At 44.1% G+C, this 16612-nt stretch overlaps 1 protein-coding gene across 4 annotated transcripts in view; it reads right to left on the bottom strand.

Moving 5' to 3' along the window:
• Nucleotides 1–421: 421 nt before the first annotated feature.
• FSIP2 (fibrous sheath interacting protein 2) overlaps nt 422–16612 on the bottom strand; it is a 60104-nt gene continuing 43913 nt past the window's right edge. For 3 of the 4 annotated variants that reach the window (XM_039346212.1, XM_039346214.1, XM_039346215.1), the window contains 7 exons: nt 16021–16275; nt 14687–14848; nt 8559–8659; nt 4625–4653; nt 3971–4023; nt 1136–1199; nt 422–654 (listed from right to left, as the gene is read on the bottom strand). In XM_039346212.1, the coding sequence (XP_039202146.1) occupies nt 470–654; nt 1136–1199; nt 3971–4023; nt 4625–4653; nt 8559–8659; nt 14687–14848; nt 16021–16275 (849 nt within the window). In that variant the 3' untranslated portion in view covers nt 422–469. The remainder of the gene's footprint in view (nt 655–1135; nt 1200–3970; nt 4024–4624; nt 4654–8558; nt 8660–14686; nt 14849–16020; nt 16276–16612) is intronic. The other variant, XM_039346213.1, reaches the window with a different exon arrangement.

Genomic DNA, 16612 nt, shown 5'->3' with positions numbered 1-16612 from the left:
GTGGTGCACATATTGACTCTACTGCATTGCTGGGTACTTCAGGGTTTCTTCATGCTAGTGGAGAAGAAAAGGCAAGACTTGGCACATCTGAGATATCTGCACAATCCCTATTGTGGCAACCAACACAATGTCTTCCTGCAGATCTTGTTCAATGGTTGCAGTTGGAAAACCTAGTGTTGCATCTTGGTTTGGGGCAGCCTGCTATGCATGGAGGCTGCTGCTGCTGCTACTACTGTCACTCCCATTCAGTGAAACCACCATAGCCACTGTACTGCTTTCCTTTGATCAGCTCAGACACTTTGAGAGTGAAGAGCAGGAAGTGATCTGGTTGTTGCATTTTACTTATGTAGATTATTCTACAAATACAACAAGAGGACTGCCTGAAGGACCTCTTACTTTATAAGCATAGAGCAAAGGTCCCTGTTTCTGATGAAAATATTTATTCTTTCAACTATATAAAGAAAACATTTTATTGGGGGTCCTTGTCCCCTGGGGATTTCTCTTGAACTGTTGCAGATTGGGTCAGGTTGCTGGCTGACGTTCGAGAGAAAACTTTTGAAAGAGCAGTGGAGACTTTCTCAAACACAGAAGATCGTTGGCGGGGTGGTGCGCTTCCCTCGGGGTTAATGGTTGCCGTGACTTTTCCATCCTCTTCTGTGGAATGAAACAGAGCTCTTGTCATGGGTTTGCATGCCTTAATATATCACTGAGGCATATAAAGAGAGACTGGGAAAGTGTAGTGACAATGTGGAAAACCATTGTTATTTCAAGGAGTTTAGTATTCCTTCAGATTAAGAAAAAGTCCGCAGTAGTTAGATTTCTTTTTAATTACTTTTGTTTTTGCGAATGATTGCTAAATAAGGTAGCTGCTAAATGAAGAGTAAGTGTAATTCAGCTGAATTAGCAGTGACTCTTAAGTGCATCTCAGAAGCACAAAATGATCCTTTCCAATACTGAGTAGCCTTTCTCTTGCCAGTTATTTGGAATCCAATGTTTTTTAATCAATATACCATAAAATGTACTAAAGTAAGCATCAGGAGAATGTCTGGTGGTTATTCCAAGCACAGAGGCTCTACTCCTCTTTGACTTTGACTAGAGTTAAAAAAGCAAAGGTTACTGGAAGCACACCACATACCTGTCTGAGTTTGTGATGCAGAGTCTGGGATTTGGAAACTTTTGTTCTGATAGACAGAGGTAATCTGCAGAAGCAGAAAAATATGAGAAAATAAGAGCACATCACTTCTATTTTAAATGTATTCAGATTCTTGGTCCTGGAATTAAATTTATCAGAATTGGGCTGCATATCCTTGAACTGCCATTAGATGGCAGCAAAACAAAATAAAACCTACCGTACTGCCATTTATATTGGTCATTTGGATTTTTGTAGTCCATATCTGATAGTCCTAGATCAAAAGTGTCATCTAATAGTCCTAGATCAAATACTGTCTGCCCAGATGGGCAATAGCTCTATAGAATCTAGATTCACCCAACTGATTAAAATATGGATGGCTAATTTCTGCCTAGGTTTGATCCATGATTCCTAGTGGTGTACGTAGTTTATCGTTCAAAAAACTCACACAACTTAATTCAATAACCATGGCTGCACTTACAGCATGTAAAACACATTGACGAATTAACCCATTTTGTGGGCTTTACTCAAAATTTAATAAAATTTACTACATACCAACCTTTAGAACGAAGGTGGAGAGTTATTTACTTTCTCTGGCTTTGAGAGTCATGAAATGGGATGCATTAACAAAATTTTGTTTAATTTAAATATTTAAATGACCCATCCCTGTGCATTTAACCATTAACCCCAACACCAATTGGGGTGTTGGTTATTACCTTTAAAGCTCTATATGGCTCAGGGCCAGGCTATTTGCGAGACCGCCTACTACCTCATAGTTCCCTTCATCCAGTTAGATCCCACAGGCTGGGCCTCCTTCAGGTCCTGTCAGCCAAGCAGTGCCATTTGGCGGGGCCGCGGGGGAGGGCTTTCTCTGTGATGGCGCCCACGTCTTGGAACCAGCTCCCCCCGGAGATTAGGACCGCTCCCACCCTGTTGGTTTTCCGCAAGCTGCTTAAGACCTGGCTTTTCTGGCAGGCCTGGGGTTTATAAAACCTGACCCCTGGATGACTGTTATTGTATTGTTTGTTTTGTTGTGTTATATGATGTTTTTATTGTTAGCCGCCCGGAGTCCTGCGGGAGTGGGGTGGTTTATAAATTTTAAAAATAAATAAATAAATAAATAAACACAGGCTGGGGTTGCATAATACTGAGCCCACAGGGGAATGGTCTTCAATAGACCTATTAAGTGCATTATGTGAATTCAGTTCATGAGTTACTATGTTTGGTGATTACAAGGAAAGATATTTTATGAGCCTTCACAATATTGTCCGGATTAATTAGAGACAGCATTTGAGAGGATGGAGAATAGCCAATCAAGATCCAATGTAGAATGATGATTTAAGTGCTGGAGTAAGGGCACCCAGGTTCTAGTCTTCCCTTAGACACAGAAGCCAGTGGGGTGACCTTGTCCCAGTCATTCCCTCTCAGTCCAAATCATCATCAGACACAGTGACAAGGCACCTGAAAAAGAAAATCTCTCATCACATCATCCATGTGACCTAGGTAAACTGTGAATAACAAGCAGATATTTCAACCAAGCAGGCAAACACCAAGAAGCAGAAGATATTGAACAGCTAACAGATACCAGGCATCTAAATCTCTAGGATATTTTGGCTTTAATATAAACACATAAATGATAAGGGATAAGCACTGGAAAAACCCTTACGTTCTCTGATATAATGGAGCCTATAACTTGATAAGACTCATCAATGAAAAATTGATTGCACCAAAAAGCATGTGGCATCTTCTTTGCCCTCAGCTACTATATCTCATCTCTCATCCCCCCCCTCTCATCTAATCTATATCCCACCTTTATTACTTTTATAAATAACTCAAGGTGGTGAACACACACAATAATCCTTCCTCCTCCTTCTATTTTCCCTACAACAATAATCCTGTGAGGTGGGTTGGGCTGAGAGTGTGAGTGACTGGCCCAAAGGCACCCAGGTGGCTTTTATGCCCAAGGCAAGACTAAAACTCAGTCTCCTGGCTTCTAGCCTGGTGCCTTAACCACTACACCAAACTGACCCTCGAATGCCCAGGATTTTCCATTCACAACCTTTCTAGGATAGCCATATTAATCGGATAGCATCTTTTCTTTTATTAAAAGTCAAAAACTTTTGCGTAGCTCGTGAAAGCTTATTACATCACACTTGAGGCACTTCTGAGGCACTCCAGGTTGACAAACTTGATGGAAGGCAGAGGTGTGAGAGCTGGTCTGTTCCAGTCTTCAAGGCCTTGGAGCTGGGAAAGGAATGCGAATTCTGCCAAATGGCACCAAATATCTGAGTGGTTCCAAAAACACCTATGCAGCATGCCATTGGACAAAGACGCACTGCTCAAAGGGGGGGCGGGGCTGGGCCTGGGGAGAAGGGAAAACTTTGTAATGCTTTACATGAGAATTTTAGTTCTAGCCTTACTTTTGTGGCAACCAGTAATCCTTAGTAAAAGAACCTATCACTTCAATTCAATGGAGGCAAGGGTCTTTCTTTCCTAGGGACTTAGCTGGGGCAGGCCTGACACTGCCCCACAATAACACTTGGGTCTAGAACGTGGGCTTGCTAACCTCCAATCCAGTATCCTAACCACATAAGCCACCATATTCCTTATGAAAGTTTATGACTTTTAATAAAAGTTTTAGTCAGAAAAAGTGGTACTGAACTCCTGATTTTTACTCAGTACCAGAGATATAGCTAGAAGCATATGCCCCTTCTAATGCCTTTACCAAGCTCCATTTTTACAAAGTTCTAAAACCAGAGGATTTTTTTCTAAGAGAAAGGTAAAAAAGTATCTCTTTCTCCACAGGCAAGGATACTTTTATGAACATTAAGAACTCTTTACCTCAATGGCAGCTGTCTCTTCTGTATCCCGGGAAAGATGCATGCCAACAAGAGCTGGAACAAAATTGCAAAGAGGCCCAGTTAGCATTTGAGTCCGCTGTTTTTAAGGAGTAATATTCTTGTTTTGGGAGGGAGGGGACAGTTCAATGTTCCTCCTCTCACAGAGCATGGACCGTGTAGTCCTCACTTGCCTGAAGGCTCTTTTGGCATGGAAGTGTTCATATGAACTTTGCAACTAAGGCAAAGATGAGCAAAAGTTTGGTGGCTGGGATAGACACGCTTAGCATTTTGGATGTGACTGGATGAGTGGATGATAATACAAAAAGAGCAGGACTATGAAATATCTGAGGATATTCTGCTTTTCTCTGTTGGGGGTGGGAATTTCTAATTGTTTTATGTGTCTCTTAATATTTACATGGCAATTTCTGATCGCTTTCCATCTCAGAACATGGGAAAAACACGGCATCACGTTTGAGCAATTATATTACTAAAATTTGATAGCACAGCTGGAAGAATCTATAACACCACAAAAAGGTACCTTTTAGGCTTTATGTAACTTTGAGATCACATGTTACCCACCCCTATTTAAAGATGACAAAAAATAGCACAGTATTCAGATGGCATTTAACTGTTTCAAATCAGTTATGATAGTTACCTTCTTCAATTGATGCATCTTTTTCATCACTGAAAAACAAGCAAAATAATATGAAATAATAAAAATGTCACTGTTTCTCTCCAGCCACTCCATATTTAGCACTCCCTTCTAAATTAAGGCCTCAGGGAAGATAATGCTATTTTCTATGTGGACCATTTATTAAGGCAGTTGTCTGAACAGCTTTGTAGAAATTTACCTTTCTGCCTCTAGTTTTTGTAAATGTTACGATTGCATGTAGCAATTTTACCACAATTCCCTTCCACATGGAGGAAGGTTACAAGAACCAGATTATGAGCTGCAGCTTTTTAAGAGTCTTTCTGTTCTCTCCATTTGTGTTGTTCAAAAGCACAAGCAAGCTAATTTGAAGTGCTCATTAAAGCATATTGAAGTATTCAATGTCTGCACAAAGCACATACATCCAAGTTTTTCTCCTTTTATTTGTAATTCCAGAATCTGGAATCATCCAGTGAAGCTGGAGATTTAGGACTAATAAGAGAAATTACAGGTAGTTCTCGACTTACAACAGTTGATTTAGTGACCATCTGAAGTTACATCACTGAAAAATGTGACAAGACTATTTTTCACACTAACAACCATTGCAGCATCCCCATGGTCACGTGATCAGATGCTTGGCAACTGGCCCATATTTATGACAGTTGCAGTGTCCTGGGGTCATGTGTTCCCCTTTTGCAACCTTCTGACAAACAAAGTCAATGGGAAGCCCGATTCACTTGACAACGGTGTCTCTAACTTAATGACTGCAGTGATTCACTTAACAACTGTGGCAAGAAAGATCATAAAATGGGCCAAAATTTACTTGTCTCACTCAGCAACCAAAATTTTGAGCTCAATTGTGGTTGTAAGTTGAGGACTACCTGTATTTCAATTTACATGTAATTTACTTATTTATCTACTAAAATTAAAATGTTGGCTTTTTGTTTTATAATAATGTGAAGTATAAAGTGATTAATCATACCCGCAGCACTTTTAATAAATTAAAAAGGGCAAAACAGACTCTGTGAAGCATAGAGGAAGGGATCACCATAAACTGAAAGCTAAGCCAGTGTTTAAGCCCCTTGTTTGCCTTCTCTGTGAAGCCCCTGAGAGGCCTGGTTATAGCAATAGCACTTAGATTTATATACCACCCCATAGTGCTTTACAGAACTTTTTGGGTGGTTTACAATGACAGCATATTGTCCCCAACAATCTAAGTCCTAATTTTATCCACCTTGGAAGGATATATTGGAAAAGTAAGGGCTTCATGCTTTAGGTATAGGTGATTGCTTATATGAAAAGAGCACAGTAAGGGGAGGGGGAAAAGGAGTTACGGATGGAGCCTGGGTTGCTGTGTATGAGTCATCATCTAAGAATTGTGGTTTTTTGTGCCATCTCATGCCTGATACCAAGAACTGATCTTTTTGTTCTGGAAAGGTATAAAAGGTGGAAGACATCTTTTCTGCTTGCTTGCCTTCATTCCTCTACCAGCCACGAAGAGGAATCAGGCAGCCCTTCTCTGTTTTGATCAAAATAAAGTTGTAATCTTTGTTGAAATCTCGCCTCAGGAGTTTCTTTGGCTCTTTTAAATTCCTGAGTAATGCTGGGGCAATTGTGAGGCTAAGTGGAAAACCTTACAATATCTTGGTACCAAGCATGCTCAAGTACATGTGAAATATGGGCTTGTAATGATATATGGGAGTGACCTTAAGGAATAAGGGAAAGAGAGGCTGCCTAGGCTCTAGGGAATGATGAGATAAAAGGGAGAGGAGCCTGCAGTTGCTTAACAGTCAGAAAAAGAAGCTTAGAAAAGACCTGTCCTAATTGATCAGGCTGTTAAAAGTGACAATAGGAGATTTGTACTTTCAGATTTGCAAGATTCTGTTAAAGTAGCCTTACAATAAAGTAGAATTAGCTCATCTGATCATGTTTCCTGTCTGGTTTACTTGGGAGAGCTGACAGGACTAAACAATTTCAAGGCGCTTCAGGTTTACCGGTCAGTTAACCAATTTAAACAAAATAAAAAAGATTCAAAAAGTTTTGAATACCTTTGCAGCCAAAAATAGATTGAAGAGGTAACAGCCAAATTGGAAGGTGTGATCCTGTTAGTCTCCCCACAACTAGGAGAACTAATTCTACTTTATTGTAAAGCTACATTGACAGAATCTTGCAAGTCTGAAACTACAATTCTCTTACACACACACACACATACACAAACACACACACAAACACACATACCTAATCTCCTTTATGGAGAGGGTCTCTTCTGAGCCTCTTATCTTACCTACTGTCCAAAGGTGGGCTATGCTGTCTGTTATCTGACCATTCCCTTGTCTTCCCCAAATACCATTACAGATCCAACAAGAAACCAGCAGAACCAGCTGCAATCACATCGATGTGCTCTATATCTCCTGTACAGATAGTCCTCAATTTATAGCCACAACTGAGAACAGAATTTCTGGTCTTGTTAAGCAAGGCACTTATTGAGACATGCTAGATTTTATGATTTTTTCCCCCCGTAGTTGTTAAGCAAATCACTGCAGCTGTTAAGTGATGTGGTCATTAAGCAAATCTGACTTCCCCCATGACTTTGCTCAGATGTTGACTGCAAAAGTCGCAAATGGCCATCACACAATCCCAGGACACTGCAACTGCTGTAAAGGCATGCCATTGCCAAGCATCTGAATTCTGATCATGTGACCATGGGGATGCTGCAATGCTGCAAGTGCAAGGACCATCATAAATAATTTTTCCAAGAGCCGTTGTAACTGTAGTAATAACTGTTCAGTCACTAAATGAATGGTTGTAAGTTGAGGACTACCCGTACATCACATCCTCAGGTGGAGTGTGAGGGTAAAAAAAACCATTTCCAAAACATAGAATAATTTATGTTCAGACTGTCTCAGCCGCAGGAGGACACTGAGACCCAGGCAGTTGGCTTGTACTCAGGAAATGTCTAGTGGGGTCTTTGCATCAAGGCAAGGAGGCTGTGTGAATCGGCAGCATTCAATAACTGTAATGATTAAAACATTCAATATAGTATCATTTGAAATAGATTGGGTCTATCCTGGGTGTTATTACGGATTGTGATATTAAAGAAACTAATTTGATGTTGAATTTGATAACAGCAGCAAGGTAGGGCAATATTGGAAGAAGGATTGCTTGCCTACTATAGAAGAATGGACGCTTAAAGTGTCAAATTTAGCAGAAATGGCTAAGATTTCTGCTTATTTGAAGGATCATTCACAAGAAAGATACATTTCGGTTTGGAGAAGATGGATAGATTATATTCAGAATAAATATGGGACTAAAAAGTTCCACTTAGTTTATGAGTAAATCTTAGAGTATTATTAATAGTTTATTATAGTGGAATATTATTATTATTATTAGTATTGTTTAACAATTTGGATATTGTATTGTTTAATAATTAGGATATTATGTTTGTTTATGTTTTTATTATTATTATGTTTACTTTTAATTTGTTTATATTTATGCTAAAGGGGAGTTAAAGCGCATTATGGACTTGGTTATTGATATAGTTGGTTAATGTTAGTTAGATTATGATTACTATAATTGTAACCCTGTAATCAGCTCTGGGAAGTGGGGAAGGGAGAGGGGGAGTATAAGGTGGGTTGGTTTGGGGGTTTATATTGTAACTTTTATAAAACTCTTCAATAAAAAAAAAGAAATAGATTGGGTCTGAAAGGGAAAAATTGTAAGTATGTGCCCCTCACATATTGAATATAGCATGCGTATGTGCATGCCTATGAACTGTTCAGAGTGATGGCTGTCATCGCAAAGAAAACCTGTTTCCCTGTCACTGCCTGTCTTATGGAGCCTAGAATTCAGGACTTCCTCTAAAGGTCTTCCTTTAAAAACTGTGTTAGGAAAGTAAACTTCTGAATCACTTTATAGGCCTAACCAGTCCCCAAATCCTTACCTCTTGGTAGACTCTGCAAAATGCACATCAGGCTGCAAGGACCCGGGAGGGGTGCTCTGGCCTTTTTCAATAACAGGAGGACCAGGGGAAGAGGCAACAGCCTGGCGGGGAGGGAAGAAAGACCATTACAGTTAGGACCTCAGGGTTCTTAACATTCCAGCCAGCGCTTCATTTGGAAAGCAGAAACATTTTTTAAAAAAAAACTTTTAAATGTATGAAGCCATTTCTCCCAAAATTACATTCAATGGGTTAGTTTATTAGTTCTGTGCCATTGTTGGGCTTGACCCTTGGAGACTGCATGGACAAATACTCACTATCATAGCCAATCTCCAAGCTACAACTTTGAGCTCCTCTTTTTTTTGTCTCCTTCCAGTTTTCATTTTGGTCTGTTGTTTTTCTCTTAAGTGAATCAACTTCCCTCATCTTTGCATAACCACCCTTGCCCTCATCTCTGTGGCAAATTCCTCTCAGCTTCTCTCTGCCGCCATGACTTTGCCAGTAAAGGTGAGCCTGTCAGGAGCTCACATTCCCTTTAGGGTCATTTTTAAAGGTCACAATGACTATGAAGCCTGCCACCACATCATGGTCACGGTGGCCTGGGAAGGGAATGTCCCTGAAACAATGCTTTAAAAAGAAGGGAAACGGAATAGGGCATATTTAACTAAGCAAGCAAAGATGAAACTTGTTGCGTCCTTGGCGGGAAAACAGACACGAGAAGCAGCTGGAGTTCTCAGGTTCTTTTATTCAGCGTTCAGCTTACAGGAAGATGGCTTCAGCTCAGCCCAAACGCCTCACAGCCTCTTATATAGGCAACTCCCGGGTAAATGGGTTACTTTTCCCGCGCCAGCACCCGCGCATGCGCACGGCGCTGGCGACAGCCTGTCTGGTCCCGGGCAGCTTTGCACCTGCCCGGGACTGCCTGCAAACGCCCGAGCCGTTTGCAAGGCTCGGGACATAACACCCCTTTCCCCCGGGCTAAAACTACTATCAACATACAACATTTATTTTACACGACAATTTGCTCCCCAGTGTTCCCACTGTTTACTGGCTTCTGTCTTGCCAACAATGTTATGTAATCTTCTAGGTACTTAGGAGATTTCTTTGCTCTCTGTGACCTTCTTAGCTCTGGGTTACTGGCATAAGTCCCCTGACTGGAGGGAGGCATGAGCCTGTTCTCTCTACTGTGCCCTGGTGTCTTCCAAGGACTGTGCCCCGATGCCTGGCCTGCTTGCTTGCCCACCGGGCTCGTCAGGCCAGGGCTTCTGTTGCTTTGTGAACTGGTTGTCCTACCTAGCTGTAGACCCTCAGGCCCCTTGAAGTGATAGCCACTGCTGGGCGTCTCTGTAGAACCCCCTAGGTCAGTCCAAGACCTGTCAGGAGGCTGTCTATTCCCTGAACCCCATTCTGTGTTTGGGCTCGTGTGGGTTTATGTACTCTCCCAAAACTCAGGTGTCCCCTGATTTGTGCTAGGGGTGTTGTAGTCGGGACTTGGTTCCTCGACTAGCTCTGTGTATGTTTGACCCCCTGTAGTATTTGGGGTAAGGTCAGGCCAACCTTGGGCATTGTGTGCCAGCTCTCTTGCGGGGAATGATTTGTTGGGATGCCCCCGGGTATCCTCCGTTGCTGGAGTGCTGTGTGCTGTGTGTGGAAAGTGAGTATTCCCCCGGGGTAACTCCCTGGCTGGAGTAGGCGTGAGTGCCTGTTGTGTGGGTAAGCTCCAAGACTTCCTTTTCGGAGCAATTGCAGAACCTTGGGACGAGCCGTGTGTGGCTCCCTCAGTGGCGATGGGCAGTAGCTCTTGCCCTTCCCTTTGCTCCAAAGGGTCCCCCTCCCCCCCTGGAAAAGACCCAGGAGTGTCAGCAGAAAAGTCCCGCCTAGAGCGGAGTTGGTCGATGTGCCGACGCAGGACACGACCGTTGTCCAGGGCAACCTCGGAGGAGAGAGGACCTGTGATCCTGGACACAGAAGCGGGGACCCATGTATGACCAGGCCCGTAATTGCGAGCCCAAACCGGGGCACCCACAAGTAGTTGTCTAGGTGCCCTAGGATGTGAGGTAGATGAAGGCAGTCTGTCCGGATGCAACCGGTCAAGTCTAGTAGTAAGTTGGCGCCCCCAACGAAGTTCAGCTGGACTTCTCCCTGTAGAAGTGGACGGTGTGGTGCGATAAGAAAGGAGAAAGTCAGCCAACCTGTGATGCCAGTCCCCGTAGGTGAGTCTCTTCAAGGCGTCCTTTGCGATGCGCACCATGCGTTCAGCCATACCGTTGGTGGATGGGTGAAAAGGCGCAGATGTGGCATGACGAATCAGGTTTGCCTGTAAGAAAGCTTGGAATTCGGAGGAGGTGAATTGAGGGCCGTTGTCAGACACAATGACATCTGGCAGCCCGTGTGCAGCAAAAATCCCCCTCAGTACCTGAATAGTCTTTGCAGTGGTGGTGGATGAGACAGGCACAACCTCAAGCCATTTTGAATGGCTGTCAACAAGGACCAAGAAGAACTGGCCCTGAAAGGGCCCAGCGTAGTCAATGTGCACCCTAGACCATGGGGACTGTGTTTCCTCCCATTTATGCACAGGAGCTTGGGGCATCTCTGGGCGAGATCGTTGGCACATGTGGCATGCGTGTACCTTAGCCTCAATATCTTTATCTAAAGCAGGCCACCACAAGTGGCTGCGTGCAAGAGCCTTCATACGAACAATGCCAGGATGACCCTCGTGGAGGGATTCTAAGACCCTAGCCCTCATTGAGGTGGGAATGACAACTCTGTTTCCCCAAAGCAAACAAACCTGAGAAGGGACAATTCGTTCCTTTTGGACCAGAAACTCTGAAACTCAGGACTAGGGCAGTGCTCAGGCCACCCGACAGGACCCAGGAGCGACACGTGAAGTGTGTGATCTGTACCTGTTTCAGCGGTAAACATCCCTGGCACTAAGAGGAAGCTCGGGCAAGGCTTGATTGATAAGAATGTTTGACAGCTGCGCGGGGTCAGCTTCTACTACTGGCAGAGGCAACTACTGAGGCCATCAGCATGGCCCATTTCTTTCCCAGGCTTGTGGAGTAAGGAAAAATCATATGCAGACAGAAAAATAGACACCTAAGCATTCTAGGGGAAATGATTTGGGGAGTTTGTTTACGTGTGGTAAACAGTCCCAGCAGAGGCTTATGGTCAGTGAAGACCGTGAAATGCCTGCCATATAGAAAATCGTGGAATTTTTTAATTCCATCAACAACAGCCAGAGCCTCCCTGTCTATCTGAGCGTAGTTGCGCTCGGCAGAAGACAGTGTTCTGGAGTAGTATGCAATAGGAACCTGAGTTCCATCAGACCTGAGGTGGCTCAGGACAGCTCCAACCCCGTAAGGGGACGCATCACAAGCGATGCAAACAGGAAGGGACTCGTTGAAATGTGCAAGTACACTGTTAGAAGTGAGCAAAGCCTTGACTTCTTTAAAACAACCCTCATGCGTTTGTGACCACTGCCACACAGCTTGTTGTCTAGTAGCCTGTGAAGATGCTCAGCTACACTAGCTTTTATGTGGAAGAAAAGAATTGTAGAAATTCAGGAGGCCCAGGAAGGCCTGAAGTTCGGCCTTGGACTTTGGCCTGTTGCTTCTAAAATAGCAGTTAGTTTTGGATTCAGCAGGCTGATCCTAGCAGCATCAATTTTGAATCCCAGAAATTCAGTAGAAGGCACCCCAATCTTGCATTTGTCTTTTCTGAGCTTAAGGCCTGATTTCCTGAATCTTAACAGGACAGCCCTAAGCCTTTCAGCTAGAATGTGTGTGGAGTCTCCTGCAATCAAGACATCGTCAAAGTAGGGGCAGACCCCTGGTATACCTCGTAGTGTGTTTTCCATTACGCTTTGGAAAATCCCAGGAGCGACATTCACTCCAAACTGTAGCCTTTTTACTTTAAAGGCTCCCCTGTGGGTCACAATGGTCTGAGCTATGGCAGCATCATCATCAACAGGCAGCTGTTGATATGCTTGAGCTAGGTCAAGCTTTGCAAAAACACGCCCCCCCTTGAGAGAGGCCAGGATGTGACTGACCACAGGAACAGATAGGCATGTTGCTGCAATGCCTTATTGAGTGTGCATTTGTAATCAGCACAAATGCGAATGTCCCCATTTGCCTTTAGAGGCGTGACAATGGGGGTCTCCCATGGGCTGGAATCAACAGGTTCTAGGATTCCTTGTTGGATTAGTTTGTCTAATTCAGTGTCAATCTTACTTTTAAAGCAAAAGGGACCCTTCTTGCTTTAATCCTAATGGGAGTGACAGTGGGGTCTAGCTTTAAGGACACAGGTGGTCCTTTGAATGTGCCCAGCTGGGGGCTGAAAACATCTGCAAATTCCTTGCAGACTTCCTGTAGGTCGAGTGTTTGTAAGCTGTTGAGTCCTGTGACGTGTATCCCCAGGGCCTCAAACCAATCGAGTCCTATGAGACTCGTTCTTTCACCCCCTACTACTAACAAGTCTAGTGGACCTTCAAAACTCTTGTATTGCACGTTAAGGGTGGCCTCCCCCTTAACACACACTCTTGAGTTCTGAAAATCAGTTAATACAATATCAGAAGGCCTTAACTTGGCCTTAGTCCCACTACTGGAACAAATCTTCCTAAATGTATGCAATGAAATGATGGAACGGGCGGACCCTGTGTCTAGTTCCATAGATAATGGAACCCCTTGTAGCTTCACGTTGAGTGACAGCTTTTTCTTCCTGGGCTTGTGTGTGCCTGTCCTACAAATGTTTCTACGCGAAGCGCAAAAACCTACCCTATTCTGGCTGGGGACTCTGGTACCCTTCAGGCGTTCTTCTTGATGGTTGTGCCTTTCGTCGGCCCAGACACACAGCTGCAATGTGCCCTTGTTTGCCGCATGCCCGGCAGGTAGCGGAGCGGAACTTGCAGTCGGTTCTCCTGTGGCGACCTCCACAGCCGATGCACTTGAGCGGAGCTGAAGAGCTTTCCTTCTGATTTTCTCCCTTCGCGGGGTGTAGACGGTCGACTTCTTCGTCCTGATCCTCCTCGGAGTTTCGTCGGACGTCTTCTTGGTGCACGGACGCACCCTCTGCACTGCTTCTGATCGGCCGCATGTTCTTGACGGCGCCGCCTGCTGCTTCTTCCGCGGTGGCTTCCCTTAAAGCGTCTTGGAAGGATAATTCTTCCTTAGCGAAAAGTCTCTGTTGTAGCTCTCGATGCCTCAACCCGCACACGAATCGGTCCCTCAGTCGTTCCTCGAGGTCCTTGAACTCGCAGGGCTTGGCGGCCTTCCGTAACGCGGCGATGTACTCCTTGGCTGACTCCCCGGACCGTTGATCCCTCTGCTCGAAGGTGTGGCGCCATGAGATAACGGACACCTTGGGGTGGAAGTGGTCCTTCCGCAGCTTCTTCAGGTCTGCGTAGCTTACAGACTCTACTGGAACAGGTGCTGCAAGGTTTTCTGCGATTTCGAAGGCGTCTTGGCCGCAAGCGCAAAGCAGGGTGGCAGCCTTCAAGCTATCTTCCCTCACTTGGTTTGCCTTGAAGTAGTTCTCCATTCTGGATACGTAGGACTCCCACCGCTCTGGATGTGAGACGTCGAATTCCGCAAGCCTTCCGATTTTCGCCATCTTCGGATCTTCAGGAGACGGGTCTATCAGCCAGCCTACCCCCGAATGCGCACTGGATTGGCGGGCAGCTGCTGAGTCAACACCGTTCCTCTTCCGCCGCTCAGGACTCCTTGGGTAAGCTTACACTTTTTCCTTTCCAGGTAGTGCAAGGCATCCCACCTTCGTCGCCAGTGTTGCGTCCTTGGCGGGAAAACAGACACGAGAAGCAGCTGGAGTTCTCAGTTTCTTTTATTCAGCGTTCAGCTTACAGGAAGATGGCTTCAGCTCGCCCAAACGCCTCGCAGCCTCTTATATAGGCAACTCCCGGGTAAATGGGTTACTTTTCCCGCGCCAGCACCCGCGCATGCGCACGGCGCTGGCGACAGCCTGTCTGGTCCCGGGCAGCTTTGCACCTGCCCGGGACTGCCTGCAAACGCCCGAGCCGTTTGCAAGGCTCGGGACATAACAAAACTCATTTAGTTTTTCTTCAAAAAACAATGGAGAGAAAGATCATTTGAGTCAGAGAAAGTCTTCTTTTGCCTTACCTCATGTAAATGGTTTGTCAGAGATGGGGATTGTTCCGGAAGAGGAGATTCATATTTTTTATCTTTGGGGACCCAAACTCCACCAATGCTGGATCCAGCACTCATCGAACTGAACCTTTTCCAGAGGGATGGCTTTGTTTCTAGGGAGCCACGCAGACTCTGCTGCATTAAAATGAGAAGAGAGGGGTCTCAAAATCCTTGGGCCCACTTTGACCACAGATTATCAATTCCATGGAGAATGTGGTACGATGATTATTACGGTACTTTAAAAAAAATCCTTCTTTCTTGCTGTGGGTGCATGTGGGTGCTTTTGTTCAGCTGAATGGCTGTGCTCTTTGTATCTAAAATACTTCTTCTGACTGAGAATAGCACATTATGCACTGTAGAAGCTCATTACTGGATAAATGTGCTATTCTCTAAGGGGCTCAAGAGTTTTCTTGTAAACACTATATTAAAATTTCTGATTCCTCAATAGGATTTTTCTAGAACAGAGGTCGGGCATATGATATTCATAGGAAAATACAGGTAATCCTCATTTAACAAGCATTTTCTTAACAACCGTTCAAAGTTATAACAGGCTCAAAAACTGTTATTTACAACCCATTTTCAAAGTTATGACTGCTGCACTTAGCCCACAGTTACATGATTGCATTTTGTGCACTTGGCATCCAGCTCACACTTATAACCAGTTATAGCAACCCCTGGTCACATTACTACAATTTGCAATGCTGTAAATTTAATTATTTAAAGACAATTTACAATGGTCATAAAAACAGTTGTAAAAGCAAAGCAGGTCACATATTAACAACTGCTTAACAATTGCAACAACTTACAACCAAAATTTGGAGCCCAATTGTGGTCGATAGGTGAGGACTAACCATGTAACAATGTCAAGATATTGATGATCTTGCCTGAGATTTGAGATTTTAAGCAATTTTTAGACGTGGGGAGAGAGGTCAGATGCTTCGCAACTGACTCATATTTATGATGGTTGCATTGTCCTGGTGACATGTGATCCCTTTTTGCAATCTCCTGACAAACAAAGTCAATGGGGAAGCCAAATTCACTTAATAACCGGGTCCCTAACTTAACCACTGCAGTGTATTACTTAAAAACTGTGGCGAGAAAGGTCACAAAATGGGGCAAAACTCACTCAACGAATGTCTGACTTAGCAACAGAAATGTTGGGGTCAGTTGCGAAATTGAGGACTACCTGTATAGGACGCACTCTCCCGGTGTGCATTTGTTAAAGCCCCAGTTGCGAATTATCTACTTGTAGAGTTGCCCCCAGAAATTCTCCCATGAGGCCTCCCTTGGCTGAACTATTTGCTTACTGAAAACACTGTACTTTCATGTGGCGGATGATAAGGTGGGACTGCAAAATAAAAAGAGGTGTGCTCCTTCAGTACTTGTTCCTCCTCGTCACTCTCACTATCTTCGAAAACCCGTCTTGCAGGGTGATCCTGGCTGTCAATGTCGTGAGCTACCAGGCGAATGATGAGGTCCTGCTTGCTCTCCACATCCTTCAACAGTTCCACTTTTGTGATGTCCGGCTTCGTCAGGCTTTGGAAGGAGTTTCTGCAGACAGGCTGAAATCCAAGAGGGAAGCCAACCCACATATCACATGGATATCCTGGTCTGTTTTCTATCAGTTAGTATTTAGGACAGTGAATCCATTAAATTAGAATATTAGAATAGAATTAGAATATTCTTCATTGGCCAAGTGGGATTGGATACACACCAGGAATTGGTCTCCAGTGCATAAGCTCTCAGTGTACATATAAGCAACCAAGTGATAAATCATAAGATGCAATCATAAATCATAAGATACAAACAACAATGTGACAAATCATAAGATACTACTAGGAGAAGTTAATAGGAAAGATGAGAAGGATAATAGTAATGTAATGGAGCACTACTACATGG

Source organism: Crotalus tigris, unplaced genomic scaffold (assembly GCF_016545835.1).
Source record: "Crotalus tigris isolate CLP2741 ecotype Arizona unplaced genomic scaffold, ASM1654583v1 scf7180000017987.690289119674:8195010, whole genome shotgun sequence".
NCBI lineage: Eukaryota > Metazoa > Chordata > Lepidosauria > Squamata > Viperidae > Crotalus > Crotalus tigris.
This window is presented reverse-complemented; position numbering and strand designations above follow the sequence as displayed.